Here is a 21,448-nt window from a genome sequence, read left to right as displayed (position 1 = left end):
ACGTTGAGCTGACGAGTCGTGAGTTTGGATCATTTGAAAAAGAACCACACCAGCCGAAGCTAACACGAAGCTAACACGAAGCTAACACGAAGCTAACCGGCAGCCATGCTAGTCCTGCTGCGGTGTGTTCAGAGCACTCACCTGTCCAGGTGTTGCACCACCCTCACATGGCCACAGGGGGCGCTGTTACAGGTGTAGAGGTTGGTTGAGGTTTATGAAGAAGAAAATGTTAAATATTCCAAATTCTAAACGTGTGTATGAATATTGATTCTTTATTTTGGCTCTTTAGTCTTTTTATCTTTCTGTGGCTGTGAAGAGAAGTTTCTGGATTTAACGACACTAAAGACGTTTTTCAACAAATGAGCTCAGTGTGAACCAGAATCCTTCGGTTTGTCTGGTCCCAGGATGATGCACCTGCGATGCTCCATGTTAAATGTTCAATTTGCAATTAATCTAATTATGAAGCAACTGATGTGAAGTGAACTCAGGCTTTTTCTGGAGCAGTTTCCTGCTGGTGACAGATTTTATTTAGAACCTTAGAGAAGGTGAGAGAAAAGTACCAGGTGATCACTGGAAGTGTTTTCTGTGAATGTCCAGGTCAACAGAAGAAGAACAGAGTCAAGATTGAAATCACTTTAAAATGAATAAAATCTAAAACCAGTGCTCTGTTAAATAAAAATAAAAAGAGTAAGAATCACACAAACAGTCAAGGAAGATAAAAGTTGTATTGTTTCATCTCCAGGTTTTCATCGAGCTCTTCAAAGTCCCGGGGAAAGTTTCTACTTGTTTCAACGTACAATAAAACTGTTGAATGTTTAACTTGAGCACAAACCATCTGGAGTTTCATCACTGAAGTTCAGTCAAACGTCATAAAAAGCCAAAACATATTCACAGAATTCAAAGTTATGGCTTCAAATCACACGATTCTTCGAACTGATTTTCTGATCTAAAAGTTCAAAACATTTCAAGTCTCCTCTAAGGAAAGACATGCTTTACCTAAACTGACCACAAGATGTCGATCTCTGACTATTTCTAAGCACAAAGCTGAGTTTTCTTCTCTGAATGAGAAACTCTTCTACAATACTGAACTCTCTAAACACAACGTCAACAGAAGCGTCTACTTCCTGCTGAGTTTCTTTAGGATTGAAAACTACGTTTATCTTCTAAAGCACCTCGGTGGAAAAGCAGAAGATACTCCGGGTCTGGAAAAGAACCTTTCCACAAGAGGACAAAACAATAAATTACTGAGCTGGAGATCCACGTGTCTAAAATGAGCTCAATAGGTTTGCATGTGTACAATCATCACAGTGAGCCAGCTCACCATGTCAGAGGCTTCAGTGTTCAGCCCATCAGCTCAAAGTCTTTTTCTGTCCCTCACGTCCGGTCAGATCCTCTCAGTCCCTCTGTTGCTGTGCACGTACGTCACACACATGAACTGAAGCCGATACAAGTAAGGCATCGAGACGTTAGTACAAAAAATAAAACTGTAACTCTGCTAACAAACGTTTTCAAAAGGCAGAGCAAGCATTCTGTGCTCTGACGAGACATTACAAAACTAGGAGCGTGGTTTTTTTTTTTATTGTAAAGGGTGATGCCTCTTCACGTGTCTCAGCTCCCAGGTAACAGAACGTTTGATCGAAGCAGCGTCCGTCGTCTCCTCGCAGATCTCAGAGTCTGGGAACGAGCACAGATCTTGACGAATCACACACTTTGTGCATGAGCAGTGGGAGGAAGTGTTGAACAGAGGAATATGTAGTGGAGGGTTGAGCTGTGCATGAAACCTGGTTTGTACAGGAACCTGTTGTTCTGTTCTGACACCAGCTGCAGGTTTAGATTTAATAAAAGAATGAAAAAAAAAAAACCAAAGCAGTAAACGTAGAGAATCCCTGACTCCACAAGACTTACTACACTTCCCACAATGCAACTTTTTAGCCCAAATTGACCTGGAAATCACTAGAGACTTTAAATAATGATGGACGACATGACGGCTGAAGTTAAAGGTTCTCAATCGCCCCCTGGTGGCTGGCTGAATAGTTCCTACACTTCTATACTAGTAAAGAGCAGTTATTGCTCGACACAGATGATCCGACTGATAATTCTGTTCTCCACCAAAACTGACACGTGATCAAATAAACAGAGTTAGAACCTCATGAATAAATCATTGCGTGTTGTGGTTTCATGAAACATCAGGCGTCTGGTTTTCCTCTGTTAATGAACTCGAGTTTCTCTTCGGCAGCTCGACCAGAAAACCGTCCTCCGCCGCCTCCACTGCCGACAGACTCCCAGAGTGAGCCAGGACCGAACCTGGAGACGCCACCTGGACTGCAGGAGCTGAAAGAGTCCGTGGGACGCCGTGGGAGGAGTGGTCAGCGCTGACGGCTGCAGAAGAGTCAGACGAGAGCGTATCTGCGATCTGCCGAGCTGTGGCAGCTGCTGCATCCGGTTGCATTTCATCCCCATCACGATCCGGCAGTGACAGCTGATCCGTCGTGACCAGTGTTCGGCTGCCCGGGGGCTGATAAGGCGGCGGCCCCATCAGAGGGGAGCCATCGGGGGTGAGCGGCACCTGGCTGTGGATGATGATGGGGTCCGGGGAGGGTAGTGGAGCCTCCTCTGCAGCATCGAGGTCCCTGGGGTCCTTGGAGGGGCTCTGGTCGGGGGAGATGGTGTCGGGCTGGTGGGAGATGATGTGGAGGCTCAGTCCAGCTCTGGGGAAGCTGCTGGCGGAGGACGTCTTCACTCTGACCGGACTGAGCAGCAGCGGCAGCTCCTGGCCCAGAGGCTTCCGAGGCAACTCGTCGGGCTTCCCTGAAAACAACCGATACGATCACACAAGTCGTTTAGGTTTTTACTTAATGGAGACGATGAATCAGTTTCAGCTCAACCCACTGTGACATCACTCATTGGTTTGTCAGCTCCTGTTCTGAAGCCTCAGCACCATCTTGTTTTTTTAAACCAGAAGTAACCATATTAGGAGGAGCGGTTTCTTCCTCACTGGCTTCAGTTTCTGGACCCGGAGTCTACAAACATTTTTATAAACAGTCGGTAAAGAAAGAACAGATTCCTGGATCCGCCCCCTGATTTGACCCACATCACGTCACCGAGTTAGAATCTGCTCACGAGTAAAAACAGAACCTTTGTGACGGAGGTAATGAATTTGCCTCGCCTGTTTTCTTACCATGTGAAAAGTTTGCATGATACGATGGAATGTTTACGTTAAAACATGATTATCACGTAGTCTGAGGACGGAAGTGGTTTTAGATACAGTGACTCAGGTTCATGTACCTGGAGGAGGAAGGTCCAGCTTCATTTTTCTCAGTTCAGACATGGAGGCCTGAAGCTGCTCCACGATCACGTCGTCGCTGTAGAAGAACGTCTGAGCGATTCTCTCCTGCAGAAACTCCCTGAGCTCCTCCAGCGACATCTTCACCAGACGTTCTGCACAAACAGTGTTATTAGCTTCTGTGTGTGTTTCTGATTCGGATGTTCACCAACAGAACAACAATGAGGAACATTAATATCACAGAGGCAACGATCTCAGAGGCTTTACAGGGTTTTATACAGTTTTTTAAAAGAGTTCAAATGAGCCATGACTTTGTCTTCAGAGGATAAATCCAAAAGTCTGGACTTTCAACTGAACTTTGAAAAGTTTGTTAAAAAGACAGAACGATTGAAAATAACTTTGACAGAAACAAAGGAAAAGAGTTTATAAAAAAAAAATGTTGCAATGTTTCTGCTGCTGCTGTAAATTAACTGTCGCTGTCGTTAATCTGTCGGAGGCTGATGATTTGCATGAACTTTGTATGTTTTGACCTTTGGAACAATAACTCCTAAAGTGTGACATTGAGAATTGTTTTTAAAATGTATTTGATGTCAGGAAATCATCTTGTGATCCTCTTTCTTCGTCTGGTGGTCGGCCAGCGGGTCTGGACCCTTAGCTTGGGAACCGCTGATGTAAAATATTCAGCGGGGTTGTTATTAACAGCCTGAGCAGATGATTTATGTGTTTGTGTGGAACGTGTGGTCGTCTCTCACTCCGGTGGATCTTCAGGACGTTGTAGGACATGGCTGTGAGCAGCTTCTCTCCCTCCAGGATGAAAATGTCCCACAGGCGAAGGGTCAGGGTGAACGGCGTCTGCAGGACAGACACAACAAGTCACCACATTACTGCGACTTATCTCGACGTGTTCGTGCCGGAGGTTGCACATACATGCAGCTCTCTGTCCTGGCCGGAGTCAGGAGGTTTGTTTGGTTCTTTCCCAGACCTCAGGGGCCCCCGAGGCCCCTCTGAGCCGAGCAGGGAAGTGCTGACAGCGGCCGAACGCTGCCAGACCACCACCACAGGATTGTGGGCAGAGGAGACTAATGGCAGTTCAGCCTAACAGCTCTTAATGCTCTAATGTAACACCCCAGGGCTCAGATATCAGCAGCAACCTTTTCTGCTGAAAGCACGAAAAGATAATTGACAGTTTTCTTGTGTCAGTGTTTCTTGGTAAAACTTGCAGTTGTGTTTTTAGGCTGAACTCATAATAATCTGATCAAGACAGTTTAGCTTCACTTTTAGAGACTCGTCACGTCGCCCGGCTTTTTTTTTTTTACAGTCCACGGTTTTTGCCAGTTAAAGATGATCTTAGGAAAGCTGCATTATGGGAAGTGTAGTTCGTTTGTTTGGAGCTTGAATATCACATGATGTGCGCCCTCACTTATCGGATGGCAGGTCGCCCTGTTGGACCCTTTTCCTCTGGAGAATTAGCGCCACCTGCTGCTCTTAAAATTCTGCTCATCCTTCAGATACTTTCACATCTGGATGGAAACTACACAGAGTGAAATGAGAAGTGGATGAAGATGAGAAAACATGAATCAGGCAGGTTCCTCACCCGGTCAATGAAACACTGTAGGAACCATTTAGTGCAGTAAATCCCTGCAGACATCTGCTCCCTGTCCTGCAGAGAGAGAAGAGAGGATCAGTGAGCGGCAGAAACTCACATCAGACGTCGTCACGAGCAGAATTCTCGCCGCTGTTGATTCATCTTCGCTCTTTGTTATGAAACTCTTGTGTAACTGTGACCTCACCAGATGTTTCTTCAGTTTGGGGATGAGTTTGGAAATAATCTGATCGTGATGCGTCTGGAATCGCTGGAGTTTGGGAAACCCGGGTACAAAAAAGCCTTTAGAAAAAAAAACAGACACTTTTAATCTCACGTAATAAAAAATCTGAACCAGGCCTGAGAGGCCGTGACCAGGCAGCGGCGTTCATGAGGTTCAGATGAGTTCAGCTCACCGTGCATGCCGTGTTTGTGATTGGTCAGCAGCTGTGACAGGGCCCAGAAGGCGTCCTCCTCGTTCATGAACATGAGCAGCAGGGCGGCGATCTGACTCATCCCCTGGCAGTAGCTCACCTCCTGCAGGCGGCACAAAACAACAGCACATTATCGTCCAACACGTCCTGAAAAACTAGCGTCACTCCCATCAGCTTTACTGCTAATTAGCAAAAATCTGCATGCTAACGTTACAAAATCAGTTTTTTTTGTGTGCTAATATTTTCAGAAATAATGTGTTTGTTGTTCTGTATTGTGATAATGTAATAATCTATTCTAATATGTAATAATAAGTTATATATTTTGTGTAATTTATGTTTCTTCTTTGTAGTTTTGTGAGAATTATATATATTACAGATATATAATTTGGGTGTCTCAGATAAATAAGAATAAAACGCTCAAAGCACAATTCAAGAACTATCCACTCATCATGAATGTTTTCTGAAGGTGTTCATTTATTATTATATCATTTATTTGTTCCCGATTAAATTATCACCTGCATGTTTAATGGAAGAGAAACTCTTTCAAACTATTGAGCTGCTCTGATTTAAAATAAGTTATAATAATAATGTCTTCTGTCCTGCAGCCTCTGAAATCTTTAAGATACATGAGAGAGTATAATAATAATATAATACTATAATAATACACATACATACTGTAATACTGGAGCTCACAGTGAGTACGAATCTGCTCAGAAGGAAAATCTCATATTTATCAGTTTCATCGTGTTCAAGAGGAATTTTAAAGTGACGGAGAGAAAACCAGCCACTCACTGTGTTGTAGACTGAATACGCTGAAAGAACATGGAAGAGGGACGTCTGCCTGAAGAGAGGACGAGAGGAAACGAGTGAGGAGAAAGTATCAGTGTCACTTATTCAATAATTCGATGAATCCTGTGACACTGAGGTTGTGTGTGATTCATACGGTTCCTACAGAGAACCGTCAAACGTTCTGTCTCATAGAGAACACAGAGAACCAAGAAACCACAGCTAACAAAGAACTCAGAAGAGAAGAGAACACATAGAGGACAAAGAAAGAGAAAGAACATAGAAAACAGAAACAGAGAACACAGACAGAGAGACCTCGGTTCTACCACTTCTCTCTGTCTTTATAAAACTCTCGGTTCTTGCAGAGCCTTGAACTCATATTAAATATTGAAAACTGCCCCAGATTTTCCACCTCCGCTCCAGAACCGGCCTGCGGTCTATTAAACTGTCAGTGACATCACTGCGTTACAGGATCAGGTTCCATCGGCCGCCTCTCACACTCGCTCCGGTTCACACCGAGGTCACAAGTCTCCGCTTCTCTTCCTCCTCAATCCAGACTGAAGTGAAACTGATCCACATTAAACAACCTGGACACGAATCAGAGGAACGTGGACACCCGAGCGTGTTGTTCCACACCAGAAACAAACTCTCTGGTTTCCAGATGTTGAAGGATTTCATCTCACGTCCGGAGCCTGAGTGAGATCGACCACTAATGAGTGCAGGAGCGTCCACTTACTTTTGACCACTGAGGATCTTCACAGACACCATTTCATGTTTTATCCTGTTACACATTAAAGTTGAATTCAAATAAAAAGTTCCAGAACCCTCGGAGGTTCTGATGCTTCAGTCTCACTCATGATCTCTAGATTCTTCATGTGAATAAACTGATCTGGAGGCGAGGGACCAGATTTCGGTTTTTAATTGAATATGCAGATGTTAAACGAGATTAGACAAACTGTCGTCTGGACGTTAATCATGTGGAGAAACATTCGACTCGAGTGATAAAAGAAACTAGTGGGACTGTAAACGGTGGAGAGGACAGAGGACGGAGTCGTGGCCCAGATCTAAGCTGTCTAAGGACCAAAGATATTAGCTGCTGTCCCCAGAGGCTGGTCCATCATCAGCTGATGGGCTCCGAGCTTGGACATGAACTGGATTTTACTGAGTGAGTTTGTTGAGTTTATAAATGTAACTAGAACCTCACTCAGTAGAGTTCACACCTTCACCAACAGTTAAATTCATCCAGTTTATTTTCATCTGCATCAAATCACACACACTCATGAACTTCAGTCCTGTGAACGTGAAGATCTGTGAGTTACTGACAATCTGACTGTGGAGATAATAAACATCTGGTTCTCTTACTTGACTCCGAAGCGATCCATGAACATGATGTGGTTTCTGAAGGTTCTGTTGATGTCCAGGTCGATCTGCTTGATCTCAGACGAGTAGAGTCGGGCCTGCTCCTTCATTCTCTGAGGAGAACATCACCCAGGTCAGGGGGTCACAGACACTGACCCTGTTTTTAAATGTAATCTCATTCTGATCTATATTTTCACAGAGAACACACTGGCTTCAGGAAGCAGCTGCAGGTCGGGTCGCATCACGAACACATACCTCGTACTTGCCCTCGTTCTCCCTCTTGATCCTCTCCACGTCCAGCATCAGGGCCCAGGCTCGGCCCCGGAGCTGCAGCGGGACGCCCTTATAGACTCGTTTCACCATCTGACAACCAGAGAGAAGGAAAACATTAACACCAACCGAAACGAAAAGACAGAAGGTTCAGAGAGACAGCGATGGAAAGTTTGACCACCTACAGCTCGCCTACGACACTGTTCACAAGAACGAGGGTTTTCAATGAGCGAACAGAGTGTGTGTGTGTGTGTGTGTGTGTGTGTGTGTGTGTGTGGTTTGTTTACCTGCGTGGGTTGGATGGATTTAAAATATCTGCAACGTGACGCCTCACTACTGTGGGCACTGGTGTTCACAATCAAACATCTGTTTCTGAAATGACCTCAAATCTTTTATTTGTATTATTGTCAAGATATTAAACAATAAAATAAACTCTAAACTCTAAAATTCCAGTTCATCAGGTAAATGGGAGCTGGATCATTTGTTTGAATTACATCTCTCTAAAAACAAAGCATCAGTGGGAGGCAGCCGAGCAACAAACTGTGTCCGGAGGAGAAAGACGAGGACGGATATTTGCTGCAGGGTTCGTCGTAGTCTGTGAAACTGGGAACTGTTTAATCCCTGGAGAGAATCATCTGGAAAAACATGCAGGAAACAAAGTCGCCAGAGTGTGAGTTTAGAGAACATGCCCACGCTGCACCATCGGAGACGTAGCTCCATGTTTGTTCCGTGTTTGTTCTCCACCTCCCGATGGACACAAAAGGCTCTTTAGCTTCTCAAAGCTCCACAGTGTTCAACAGCTGAACGGTGAGGAAACTAAATAACACCAAGAGGAGGAGCTGAGAGAGGCTGAAGATGAGTTTATAAAATGAAAAGGTACCGATCCAGCCTGTGTCTCCTACTGACTCATATTTCACTGATAACACTGATCTCTGGTCAGTGACAGGGATCCAGAGTTAAACTGCTCGGCCCTGAAATGTGACGGCTTCAAGTTAACCTGCAGCCACTTCACACCGTCTCCTGTAAATACAGACGTGAAGACGTTTTTAATAAAACAACTATCAATCAGTTTTCAGTCTCTGTTACTCACCCTGTCACTGTTCCTGTATTTATCCCACTTCTTCACCATCTTCAGCCATTTCTCTGTTCTCTCTATCTCCAGCTGCTTCAACTGTCAACCAGACAAAATACACATTTAGACGGACAGACAGGTGGACAGACAGGTGGACAGACAGGTGGACAGATAGACAGACAGGTGGACAGACAGACAGACAGATAGACAGACAGGTGGACAGATAGTTAGATAGACAGGTAAATAAACCTGCAGCAGCTACCACAGTAACATGAGGCTCACACACTGACGCTTCAGTATTAATCATATATAATAATTTATCAGTCATTAGGATCAAATACATTTACTTTAATACTTTAACCACAGTTTTAATACTTTAGTATAAGAATTTAGTGACATCTGGTGGTGAAGTGGCAGATTGCAGAAAACTTTACCTTTTCTTCATGTGCTGTCGGGGCCGGTAGTTCGTCCTCACTGGAAGACAAATGAAACAGAATCAGAAAACTAAGTTGATAGAGATCGCTGCACAGCGCCACCAACTGGAAGGACAGCGCTCAGACCAGGGCAACACAGGACGGACTTACTGCATGAAGCCGAAACGGTCAGTGACTTTGTAGATGCTGTAGTCAGCATCTTCCCAAGGGTCGATCTCCACCCCGCCCTGCCTGCCCTGTAACACACAAACACACAAACGCACAACATGTTACATTCACACTGTACTGAGCCTCACATTCAAACTTTCAATATGTTAAACAGAACCATTGAAATCTGCCTCGAAAACCAATTCTTATTTATTATTTAAGAGTAAAACTGGGGTTTGATGAGTGATGCTCATGATTCACAGACAAACTGCAGCTCGGATGTTTGTATCATGGAAAATCCATCCGAGCACCAATCAGGTCTCAGTGTTGACACAACACAGAGGGAGCTGATCCTGCGACAGGCGACCACAGAGGCCACTGATGAGCGGTTGTCTGCCTGACTGGACGGCAGCCAATCAGCCTCCTGCTCTCAGCGAGGGGGGGGGGGGGGGTACAGCTTCATCGAGGTTGAGTCCGAGGCCCCTGAGGCCCCGTGAGTGATGTCATGAAAGTGAGAAGACTAAAAATACTTTCTCACTCAGGGTGTTTGGAGACACCGAGCGTCGGAGCCTGATTTCAAATCAACGGCAGCTGAAGCCAGTGAATCAATTCATGCTTTTTTAACACACAACTAAATAAAGGTCGTATTTTACTGAACTCCACTTTTCAGCTGTGGGTTCAAACACGTCTGTGTGTGATGGATGAGGCCGGATCTCAGACCTTCATGTGTGAATGAAGCCTGAACGTGTCGGGTTCTGAACCTCAGGTGAAACAAACATGTGATCTCTAACTTCTCTGGGTTAAAAACAACAGCTTTGATCGACACGAGGTTGAAACCAACATCCACTCGTAGATCTGACGGACCGGGCTCACAGCCGCCCCCCCCCCCCCCCCCCCGGAGGTCGGTGTCAAGTCAATCGAGATGCAGTGTGTCACTGCTGTTGCTATGGCGAGACAGACCCCCCCCCCATCACCCCGCCGCCCCGAGCTGCTGAGCTAAATTTAACCTCCGACCGCCGCCATCAACGACCAGAACTGTTTTCTAACTGTAGTTTATCAGAATGTTCAGATTCGAACAGGTTTAATCACATTATTACACAATGTGTTATTCACACACTGAGTACTCACATCCTCCTACACACACTGCACTGCCCCCCCACAGAGTACAGTTTGTTTTATTCATCCATGAAATCACCAAAGTGTAAACTCCGCCTCCTACGAACTCACACACACATTAACTCATCCAGACCTGTAGTACTTTCAAATGCTGACCATTCATTTGGGTTTTTAAAAAATACAAAATATTTCAGGATCAAGTTAAAGATAAACACCAATATTTAATTTACATTAAATGATTAAAGTTCATACTGACTCAAATACATCTTGAAGTGTTCTGGTGTAAATCTTCACAGAAATACTGTAGTATATGTAGTATAAAAATGTAGTATATGTAGTATAAAATGTAGTATATGTAGTATAAAATGTAGTATATGTAGTATAAAAATGTAGTATATGTAGTATAAGTAGTATAAAAATCTAGTATACTGAGGATGTTCCTTGTGCTGGAAACACAAACTCACCGTTGCATATTTCAAGATGATGTCAGCGCGTTCCTCTGCGATTAGAGTCTCGATGTCTTTCTTCATGACAGAGTCTGCAGAGAGAGGAGAGCAGAAACATCAGAGCTCAACGATTAACGAGTCGACGGAGGATCAAACCGACAGGATGAGCGGTGATGTCGTCATATAGAGAAGAATTATTACCTCCACTGAGGAGATGACGTTTTCACTTCTGTCCGTTTGTCGGCAGAATTGTGCAAAAACAACTGAACGGGTTTCCAGTGAAGTTGGAGCGAGGATGTGGGTCAGAGAAGAACTCACGACCTTCTGGTGCACGTCTGGACGTGGAGGACGAGTGACAGACAGAAGACACTGAGCAGTCAAATATTTGAGACGTGGTTGTGAGTGAGCATCGTTCTGTGAGTTCGTCCATCACACGGACAGAAAAACACAAGAAGACTGAACGGCTGCAGGAACACGACCCGACAGGAAATGAAGTTGTTTGAATTCCTCTGCTTCTGCTCACAGGACGTTTTGTGACATCATCGCCTCTATCTGAGCTACTTAAGTCTCTTTTGAAACAAAGCACACAATCCCAGCTGGATCCAGACGTCGCTGGTAAATCATCCCCAAACAAAGCAGCGAGGGTATTAATCCAGATTAATCTACTTCCTCTGTGCAGGGTCCTCGCCAATGACCGCTCGTAATCTGGACACGCAAACCGCGCGGATTAGGAATTTCTCCAAAGCAGGTTTATGCAATGAAAGTGGAGAACGAAGAGAAACAAAGAGGATCAGCAGGAGGACGTTTAATCCTGCAGAACATCAGCGAGGTTCCATAAAGAACCTGAGAACTCGTTCTCAATAACTCGTCAGTTTCAGCTCCAGACAGTTGAAGAGTGAAGCTGAACTGAAGTTTATCTCCAATGTTCAGCAGCAGCTCCTCTGGGTCAGGAAGCAGAGGATCATGGGTAATATCCACTGTTCAGTGGGATGACACAGTCAGAGCTCAACAGAATCATTCACCATGTGCAGCAGCAGGGGGCGCTGTTGCTCAGTAACAGTTACATAGTGTTGCTTTAAAATCTAAATAAAATGACTCTGATCTAAATTCTCCAGGTTTTCAACCTTCAGACTTTTTGAATTGTGGTTTTCGTTGATTCCTTCTGTAAACATCGGATCCAGTTTGCGTCATTTGGACGTCGTCGTTTCAGATACTTTGGTTTTGGTCACGTGATGTTTTGATCCATCAAACACTGATGAGATTTAACTCATCAGGAGAAACTGGAGAATCTAGTTTCAGATCTTCTGCAGACGCTCGGGCACAAACCCTGACGTCTCACAGAAGCTTTCAAAATGAGCTGTGATGTGAAGCATGTGGCCGCGGCTGCATGTGGTCAGTGCACTGGATCACAGAGGAGCTCTGGCTGCGGGCCCAGAGGAGGGTGGAGGCCTCCTGGACCGAGAGCGAGCGGGCGGCCGCTCCTCGCTTCCACCTGACAGACGAACCGACAGGCCGAAAATTAGACGTTTTCTCTGGTTAGCTACAAAAACAAAGCATGATGGATGATTTATCCACGGAACGTCCACCCATGATGCATCTGGTCTGAAGTGATGACTTCATTAAACAAACGACATCAGAGTTTGAGACGTGGGTTCTGGACCTGAGTCACAGTTCACTCCTGTAATTTATGGACAGAGAAGCCACCAGAACACATCTGCCTGTGATGAAGAGTTCAGACCAACCAGAGACTCAGAATCACACTGTGTGTGTGTGTGTGTGTGTGTGTGTGTGTGTGTGTGTGTGTGTGTGTGTGTGTGTGTCTGTGTGTGTGTGTGTGTGTGTGTGTGTGTGTGTGTGTGTCTGTGTGTGTGTGTGTGTGTGTGTGTGTGTGTGTTGCAGGCCACAGCTGCTGCTGCCTTCACTGTCTTCCTCACACTGATGCGTTCACGGACCCGGTTCTTTCAGCAGCAGCTCTGCTCGGTACCGACTCGCTCCGCGGGGCTCGGATCTCTGTGGCCGCTCTAAGAGTCGCTTTCTCCGGGTAAACAAACCCGAAAGGCTCCGGCAGGACGAGCCGAGATGCTACTGTTAGAGACGAAGCTACGAGCTCACGCGAGATCATTTTATTCTGATGAGAATAAAACACAGAAGAGAATAAAGATAAAGAGAGTAAATAAAGGAGAATAATTACCGTGATGCACCGCGGTGTTTCTGTGTTTTCTGTGCAGGAACAGAGCTCCGAGCTCCGGCTGCTCTGGAGCATCCTCCGGTTACAGAGCGAAGCACCGGGATGACAACAATAGAGTCAATGCATGGGTTACACACACACACACACACACACAGTCTCAGTATCACTCACACACACACACACACTGTGTCACACGCACTGTGTCACACACACACACACACACACACAGAGCAGCTCCTGGTTCCTGGTCCGAGCAGCAGCGGGTCAGACTGAGGAGCCGCAGCGGAGAGAGAGTCGTCAGATCCGGCCTGAGAGACACCGAGCCTCCCCACTCTGCCGACATCTGCTGGTCAGAGCCGGTACTGCAGGACCTGTGTGCGTGCGTGCGTGCGCGCTCTTGTGCAGCAGCTTTGTGAGGACATTTTGTCTGGTCCTCACTTTCAGTTGTGTTGTGTGTCTGTTTGTAACAGTTGTGTGTCTGTTTGTAGCTTTTGTGTGTCTGTTTGTAACAGTTGTGTGTCTGTTTGTAACAGTTGTGTGTCTGTTTGTAGCTTTTGTGTGTCTGTTTGTAACAGTTGTGTGTCTGTTTGTAACAGTTGTGTGTCTGTTTGTAGCTTTTGTGTGTCTGTTTGTAACAGTTGTGTGTCTGTTTGTAACAGTTGTGTGTCTGTTTGTAGCTGTTGTGTGTCTGTTTGTAACAGTTGTGTGTCTGTTTGTAGCTTTTGTGTGTCTGTTTGTAACAGTTGTGTGTCTGTTTGTAACAGTTGTGTGTCTGTTTGTAGCTTTTGTGTGTTTGTAACAGTTGTGTGTCTGTTTGTAACAGTTGTGTCTGTTTGTAACAGTTGTGTGTCTGTTTGTAACAGTTGTGTGTCTGTTTGTAGCTTTTGTGTGTCTGTTTGTAACAGTTGTGTGTCTGTTTGTAACAGTTGTGTGTCTGTAACAGTTGTGTGTCTGTTTGTAACAGTTGTGTGTCTGTAACAGTTGTGTGTCTGTTTGTAGCTGTCGTCGTTCTCTTTGTGTTTGTTGTGTTGTGTGTCTGTTTGCATACACTCTTCATCTCTTTGTGTCTCCGTGTTCTACTTTATAAACAAACATTAAATCACACCATGGAAGTGGTTTCAGTTTATTGAGCTTATAAAATATAAAGTGAGAAAGTGTCAACACAACAAAACACGATGCGAAGCTCACAGGTTGAAAAAGCAAAAATTCTTTGTAGTAAATTTGTGAAGTGAAACTTTGATTAATTTGTGAAAGCTTCAAAATGAAAAACCCTCGGAATCAAACAGGAAATAAAACAAATGAAACTCAAAGAAGAATCTGAATCAGTGCAAACTGCAGAACTTCACAAGTTCAAACACACACAAGAGTGTGATTCACTCACACGTTCACTAACAACAACACAAACAAAGCTACACACCGTTTCTCATTCTGTCTTCTCGACAATCACGTCCCTGAAAATCTTCATCGTCTGCACTTAAGAAACCGAATCTGTTCTCGTCTCTTCTCGTATGTTCACCTTCAGGTTCCTGAGGCTGTGATGACTCATGTCCACATTTGAGGTTCTCCTGCTAAACTGCTGGATTTGATCTGGACGAGGCGATGAAGCGTCTTCATGACGTCATCACCTCAGCGTCTCAGTTCAGCCAGGCGTAGGCGAGCAGCTCGTTTTCTCTCCACAGATCGCAGCGAGCAGCCGAGTAGTTCTGAGTCACCGACAGGCGGCCGGACAGGAGAGCAGTGGCTGCTGGGAATTCAGGCCACTCCTTCTCCATCTTACCTGCACGGCAGAGAACGAGTTCAGTGTCATGTTCAAAAGGAAAAAAACACAAGTCGCACGGGGAGAAGAATTTAAAAGACACAATAACGTCGATACGTCGTCATCATCGACAAAAACAGGAAATAAAATGTCATGCTTCATTTTTACATTTCAAAGTGTCGGGGCCATGTTGAAAAAAAAAACGTTTCAAGAATAAAGTCGTAATTTTACCATTTTTAAGGTTTTAAAAATTTAACTAAATCATTCAGTGGCCTTTAAAATGTGCTCAGAGATCATCATCATCATCATCATCACCTGTTTTGGCGAAGTTGACGAGGTGACGTGTGATGACATCCTGAAATCTCTTGTCCTCGTCAGAGAGAGGTTTCCCCAGAACAACCTCCAGTCCACCAAAGAATGCCACAGCGTCCAGACGGTGGAAGGCGAAGCGGCTGGGGAAAGGCAACAGACCGCCGGACGTGTTGACCGGTCCGGACGGCGTGTGAGTCACCACGTAACGATACACGGGGCTGGTCAGCGCAGCTGCAGACAGAGAGACTTTCAGATCGAGCTGAGACGTCGGGACATAAACAACAGAGGTTCTGCAGAAACAGGGGTTGAAGAAGTCGTCTTCTTTTCTTCTGGAGTTTACCTGCAGCTGTCCGTGCCAGCTCGTTGTTGGGACACGTGACCCGGATGTCAGACACCATGGTGGTGTACGCCCTCTCCGGGCAGCGGTCTGCGATGGGACAGGGGCCAGAGACCGGATACAGGTCCAACGCATCTTTAGGGAGTTTCTCACTGAAGGACTCAAGTTTATCTGACGGGAGGAATCAGGGCACGTTCGGAGGCAGTGATACAGAGAATTTTAACATTGAACATTTAGCATTTAGCTCACAAGCGTAGTTAAATAAAGGTGCATTAATATTTCAGAATAAACCGGTAGTTGCTTTTTAATCCGAAAGCAGTGACTTGATAATAATTGGTCAGATTTCTCAGCAGCACTTTGTCCTGATGACGACACGAGCTTCCCCGAGGGAAATGGCCGCTTTAAATATGACGAGAATATTAGCTCCACCTACTGGACTCTCTCTGACTCTGCAGCTATAAATGAGGCTGGATGTTTGCATACTGAGGCTTGAGCGTCCGCAGCAGCTGTTACCTGTCACAAACCACCTGTAGTCCTCCCACGTCCACATGGAGATGTTTTCAGCCGGAGGTCTGGAGAGAAGACACACAGTCCGATCAGCTGACAGATCAGCTGACAGATCAGCTGACAGATCAGCTGACAGTGACGCGCCTGAACCGGGTGAGCTCTCACCTGAAGTCCACCTCCTGCTCCGTCGTCCCAACAAGAAAAGGGACGTCGCTGTGCCCTTCATTCATCTCCTTGAACGTTGGAGCTTTCAGGACAAATCCGTCCACCACCACCACCGGGCCGATGAAGCGCCCTCTAGTGGGGAGGTCTGTCATCCCATCGGGTGCCCAGGAGGGGTACTCCTCCCATGGGATGGCCTGGGGGAGGGTTATAGTTGAATTTGATTATTTGATTATTATGATTATGACATCGATTGCCTCGGCAGCACTTCACTGTTGTGGCTGCAGGTGGAGCTGGTTTTAATGGTCAGACAGTTTAGTCCAGTGGTTCCCAATCTAGAGGTCGGGCCCTTTCAAGGGGTCACCAGATAAATGTGAGGGGTCGTCAGATGATTCAAGGGACTATTAGACTCAGTGATTCGTTTTCAGCATCAGGATATTCTCTGTTTTTAAAGTATTCAAATGTTTGAAACCATCTTTTAGTCTACTGTGATTTGTTTTGTTTGGTCCAAGTCCCATCTGGTGACATGGAGGAGGCAGGGTTTATGACCTGTACTACTTGTGAGAGCTGTCATTTCATCCATCTTCATTTACAGTCCCTGAGAGAACTAAGAGAATTTAAACTGAGCGTGGCAACGCCGCAGGTTTCGTACCTGCAGCACCTGACGGACAGAGAGGCGTCGGACGCAGCTCAGGTCTCCGCAGTTCGTCTTCTTCAGGAACACCATGTTGTCGGACTCGGCTTGTTTCAGTGTCACATTATGGACGTACGGGCCACTCATGTCCACCGCTGCTTGGAAGAGACCCTTCGCCTGCGGGGACGTCATCAGGGTCCACACTGAGGTTCCATTGTCACCACACAGAATGAAAAAGATTCAGGCAGAATATTTAAAATGAACCTGCAGATTGTTGGGTTGATTGTTTGTCAGTTAAAAACAGACAAAAGCAGCAAATTCTTACGTCTGAGAATCTGGAAACCATTGAAACATTTTTGATTAAAAATATTAATCAATGCTCAAAATATTTACTTATATTTAAAGGTTCAGTTTGTAGTATTTAGTGACATCTAGTGGTGAAGTTACATGTTGCAGCTGAATACCGCTCAGCTCAACCTCCTCTTCAAAGCAGGTGGGAGCATTAAGATGTTTTGCAGTTAACAGATGCACTTTTTAAAATTGCTCTTCAGACTCATAGTGCGTCAGTGACACATTTCATTTCCTCCTTTAATACCTGAGCTCTGTCCAAATATAGTCACTTTCCCTGGATCTCCCCCGAACCTGAGGATGTTACTCTGGACCCACTTCAGAGCTGCGATCTGGTCCATGAGGCCGTAGTTCCCTGTAGGTGACGGACGGAGGAGGATCAGTTAGTGACAAGAACCAGATTTTGTGTGACCTTGTTAATGGCGTCCCATTTTCTTCATCGGAAACAAAACCATCTCGCTAAGAACTAAATTTAACTGTTTTCATTCTGAGTGGAGAGGAAATGGGTCATGAAAGATGAAAAAGGACACGTGTGTCCAGAGTCAGACGTCACGCCATCACGTCATGTGAGGCTCAGTCATTCATCAGGTCATTTCACATTGAGGTCAGAGCGTCTTTGGATCATGGAACAGAAATAAACAGGCAGCCACAGTGTTTCATTAACATGGAGGAGATCTCATCACATTAACATTCGAAATAATAAACATAAAAATAATTAATTTACGATTAAACACAGACTTTAAATAAAGATGGACGACACGTCTTCACTTCCTCCCACTATTTAGAAATGAAGTGTTGAAATATCTCGGATATATGAACACTGCCATCTTGTGGTGTGTGTGTGTATCATCACCTGAGGTGTTTGTTGGAGAACCTTCTCTCAGCATCTCCAGCGCCAGGAAGCCGAAGGCGTTGAGTCTGTAATTGAAGCTGACGTAAACCACCCCTGTGTTGGCGGCGAGCGTCTCAGTGGGGGAGTAGCACCGCTCGCCCCCACTGAGCGTGTGCAGGTGTCCACCATGGATCCACACCATGACGGGGAGTTTGGCGTCTAGCTGCAGCGAGGGCGTCCACACGTTGACGAAGAGGCAGTCCTCCTGGCCCATCACCTTCCCTGTGTTTGACATCGGACGCACCTGGGGACACATGCTGCGGAAGCGTCCGGCTTCGGTCACCCCGCTCCTGCATGTCGGTGCAGCCGGAGGGGCCCAACGCAGGTCGCCAACTGGCGGAGCAGCGTACGGCATCCCCTTGAAAGAGTAGGCTCCATTTTTCTGAGGAAGAAGATGGATCGAGATAAAATGTGTTTGGAAATGTTGGTTGTAATGTTGCAGGTTTATTTTATACTTTCTAAACTGTGAATAATGAACTCACATGTCTTCCTCTGAATTTTCCACAGGGAGTCGACACCTGAGCGAAACTTGACGGCAGCGTCTGGGCCACGTAGGCCAGATAGGTGGCGAGAGCGAGCAGGGCGAGGACGCCGAGGCAGATGAAGAAGATGCAGCGTCTGGAGAGCACCAGGAAGGGGCTGATGTAGTTTCTGTGATGGACGTACTGCACCTCCTCCTCCTCCTCCTGCACCAGGTAGCGGTACTCAGTCCTCGCTGGGACCTCAAATGCGTCCTGGTTCATCTCCGCTCTGCGTCAAAAAAACAAAAAACAGACGTCAGATCAGATTCACTCTGTTCATTTCATTTGTTGCTTATATTGTATTATATCGTAAAGTTGTGTGTGTAACGTTGTGTTCTCTTGTCCTGTGTTGATCATCAGTCTGTGGTGCAGAGTGAAGTGAGAACACTTTGTGTTCATCCTACCTGGTTTAACTGCACTGAAGATTTTATAGTTTTTCATCAGATAAACAGAATTTTCTTTATTCCTGTTCACGTGTGGTTTATATATAAGTTTGAATGATTCACTGAACTCGTGTTATTTTTTCATTCATCACGTTTCGAGTCTGTTAAACAACGACACCATCTTCAGACCCAGTTAATGAAGTTTGTCGTCCGGTGCAACAACACGACCACGTCAATAATAAACATGAGCAGAATTATCATCTGATTCTCACACTTGTTCAGGTGTACCTAATAAAGTGGCCACTGGTAATATTATGATTATATATAATATTATGACATTAACAGAAGATATTCATATTTAAGCACAGTTTACAGTTTTTAGTATAATTTTTTGATGCTTGTTGTTGGAAATCTCAATATTTCCTGTAATATTTCTCCGTCTTACTGTGAAGTTCTCTGATGTTTTTTATCAACTAAGAACAATTAAAAGTCGTACAAATCGTACATTTTACAGATACAGGAACTATTTTTAAACTGTATCAAAGCTTAAAAGTCATTTTATTGTTACTTCATCTAGTTTTTATAATTTTCGCGGTCATGTTTAAATTCCTGTCACATCATTTAGAGTTTTAATTAGTTTTTGTGTTATTTTGTGTCTTGTTTTACTTGTTTTTACACATTTTTTGTAACTTTGTTTTGAGAAGTGCTACATAAATAAAGTTATTATTTGTAGTAGTAGTATTATTAGTAGTAGTAATAGTAGTATCATGTATGCAGATACAAGTTTTGAGTATTTCCGATTCCTTCTGTCCAGAGACGTGAATGCAGTCAGTTGTAATATTTTAGATTGTGTTCATATCCTGAGCAGAACGTGTTGAGGCTGGAGGAGCAGAAACACCAGGAGGAAATAAATCACATGGAACAGACGAAGAGAGGAACTCACACACAACCACAACACAACAACACAACAACAACACAACAACACAACAACACAACACGAGGAGTCACAACGAGGATGAGGAGAATAAACCCGAGTTTCTAGTTTGAACTCAGTTTGCATCAGAAAATAACAGAAGAGAGAAAGAAGAACTTTAAGTTGCAGAACTTCTTCTTTTCTTTTCTTTTCTTTTCTTCAGACGCATCGTTTCTTCTCTTTCTCTCTCAGACACTTTGAACAAAAGATTAACTTACCATGTCTCACGCGCACACGCAGCGGGAAACAAACAACGGTTGACGCACTTAACTTGTTTTCAGGGTGGAGCGCGCAACGTGAGCGCGCATGTCCGGCTCCCCCCCCCCCTCCCTCCCCCTGAGTCACATTTAAAGAGACAGTACACGAAGAAAAACTCAAAGGTCAAAACATGGAAACAAAACAGTTCGTAGAGTCCGAGTCCAGAAAGTGAAGCCAGTGTGCCTGAAACCTGTGTTCACTGTACCGACCAGCAGGGGGCGACTCCACTGGTTCATTTAGTAAATTATGACCCATCAAGAGTCAAACAGGCCATGAAGCACCGCAGCGTGATTGACAGCTAGTACCGTCCAACTGGTGCAGGTCGCAGGTGTAGGTGGGCGAGTCCTCGACGTCTCAGTCAGGCTCCACCCCCCGCTCCTCCAAATATGGTTACTTTGGATAAAATGTCAAATCAAAGCTTCAAAGCAGCGAGTGATGTCATCATGTGTCAGAGAGAAGCTGTCCCTGGCGACCACCCGGCACCAGAGTCTGAAAATCGAAATGTGTAAAATGGCAGAAAAGTGCCGATTGAGAGGTTAAAGAACTTTTAGAATTCAGAAGGTGATCATGTGTCGTTCACCGTGAGTCGTTACTCTTTTACTCGCCCCAATAAAAACAACACGACACAGTTCGTTAAACGATCTCTTTGGTTTCACTCGTGTTTTAATGACAGTGAAATTTACTGGATACAAAAGTGTGAAATTGTTTAACATGAGAAGTGAAGCTGAAGCCTGTCAGAGAATAAACTTTCAAATTCACTGAAACACAAGTGACGCTCGTAACTTCTCCTCTCGGACTAAATGAAGATGATAGTTAAAGTATACGTGTTATAAATATCTGGTTCATCAGTTTATTCAGTGAAGAGTGAAAACAAACACGTCAGTGATATGAAACCATCACACATCCTCACATCAGCCTCTGATGAAGTCATTAAATAACGTTTTAGTTGAAATACATGATTCATACGTCGTTCTTGGAAAAATGATCCTTAAAACAAAAAACATTGTGTGTGTGTGTGTGTGTGTGTGTGTGTGTGTCCTTCATATGTCTCAGTGTTGATGGTTTAACATTGACACTGAATATTTCCCTTTTTGTCAACAAATCACATGTTCAGCAAACTAACAGTTTTAATAATGTGTCCGTTAATGAGATTTTATTTATAGTAACAAGAGTAACGAGTATTTTCACTCACACATTTTACCAAAGTACTCATGTTTTAATGTAACGTAACTCTGTTCAGGTGTGAAC

General features: G+C 44.8%; 2 protein-coding genes across 6 annotated transcripts; both read right to left on the bottom strand.

The window, feature by feature from the left end:
* Positions 1-706: 706 nt before the first annotated feature.
* Positions 707-13,469, bottom strand: LOC109645220 (USP6 N-terminal-like protein). Of its 5 annotated transcripts, XM_069527550.1 has the most exons (16): positions 13,345-13,469; positions 13,121-13,193; positions 11,131-11,264; positions 10,948-11,021; positions 9,371-9,456; positions 9,221-9,260; positions 8,805-8,885; positions 7,700-7,807; positions 7,448-7,557; positions 6,092-6,140; positions 5,282-5,402; positions 5,074-5,168; positions 4,878-4,943; positions 4,036-4,135; positions 3,286-3,438; positions 707-2,808 (listed from the first exon to the last, which is right to left on the bottom strand). In XM_069527550.1, exons 4-16 carry the CDS (start codon positions 11,011-11,013, stop codon positions 2,177-2,179), a joined length of 1,707 nt encoding a protein of 568 aa, XP_069383651.1. In that variant the 5' UTR covers positions 11,014-11,021; positions 11,131-11,264; positions 13,121-13,193; positions 13,345-13,469; the 3' UTR covers positions 707-2,176. The 5 variants fall into 5 exon arrangements, with proteins under 5 accessions (XP_069383651.1, XP_069383628.1, XP_069383643.1 ...); XM_069527527.1 differs by lacking the exon at positions 11,131-11,264; XM_069527542.1 differs by having other exon boundaries at positions 13,121-13,425.
* Positions 13,470-14,226: 757 nt separating this feature from the next.
* LOC109646133 (para-nitrobenzyl esterase) lies at positions 14,227-20,268 on the bottom strand. The gene is made up of 10 exons (XM_020111848.2): positions 20,161-20,268; positions 18,548-18,815; positions 18,027-18,447; positions 17,421-17,528; positions 16,844-17,028; positions 16,195-16,388; positions 16,036-16,094; positions 15,526-15,693; positions 15,189-15,416; positions 14,227-14,894 (listed from the first exon to the last, which is right to left on the bottom strand). The coding sequence occupies exons 2-10, from the start codon at positions 18,806-18,808 to the stop codon at positions 14,752-14,754; spliced, it is 1,767 nt and encodes a 588-aa protein (XP_019967407.2). The 5' UTR covers positions 18,809-18,815; positions 20,161-20,268; the 3' UTR covers positions 14,227-14,751.
* Between the last annotated feature and the right edge of the window lie 1,180 nt (positions 20,269-21,448).

Source organism: Paralichthys olivaceus, chromosome 1, assembly GCF_024713975.1.
Source record: "Paralichthys olivaceus isolate ysfri-2021 chromosome 1, ASM2471397v2, whole genome shotgun sequence".
Taxonomy (NCBI): domain Eukaryota; kingdom Metazoa; phylum Chordata; class Actinopteri; order Pleuronectiformes; family Paralichthyidae; genus Paralichthys; species Paralichthys olivaceus.
The sequence above is the reverse complement of the archived record's forward strand: the minus strand, read 5'-3'. Positions and strand labels throughout refer to the sequence as shown.

Excerpts from the sequence above, each read along its gene's own strand:
- LOC109645220 (XM_069527550.1), bottom strand. The coding sequence starts at position 11,013 with ATGAAGAAAGACATCGAGACTCTAATCGCAGAGGAACGCGCTGACATC. Across the intron at positions 9,261-9,370 it reads GACCGTTTCGGCTTCATGCA|TGAGGACGAACTACCGGCCC; the intron begins GTAAGTCCGTCC and ends TTTGTCTTCCAG. Across the intron at positions 6,141-7,447 it reads ATGGATCGCTTCGGAGTCAA|GCAGACGTCCCTCTTCCATG; the intron begins GTAAGAGAACCA and ends TCCTCTCTTCAG.
- LOC109646133 (XM_020111848.2), bottom strand. The coding sequence starts at position 18,808 with ATGAACCAGGACGCATTTGAGGTCCCAGCGAGGACTGAGTACCGCTAC. Across the intron at positions 17,029-17,420 it reads TATATTTGGACAGAGCTCAG|TGTGGACCCTGATGACGTCC; the intron begins GTATTAAAGGAG and ends ATGGAACCTCAG. Across the intron at positions 16,389-16,843 it reads CTGTCCGTCAGGTGCTGCAG|GCCATCCCATGGGAGGAGTA; the intron begins GTACGAAACCTG and ends ACCCTCCCCCAG.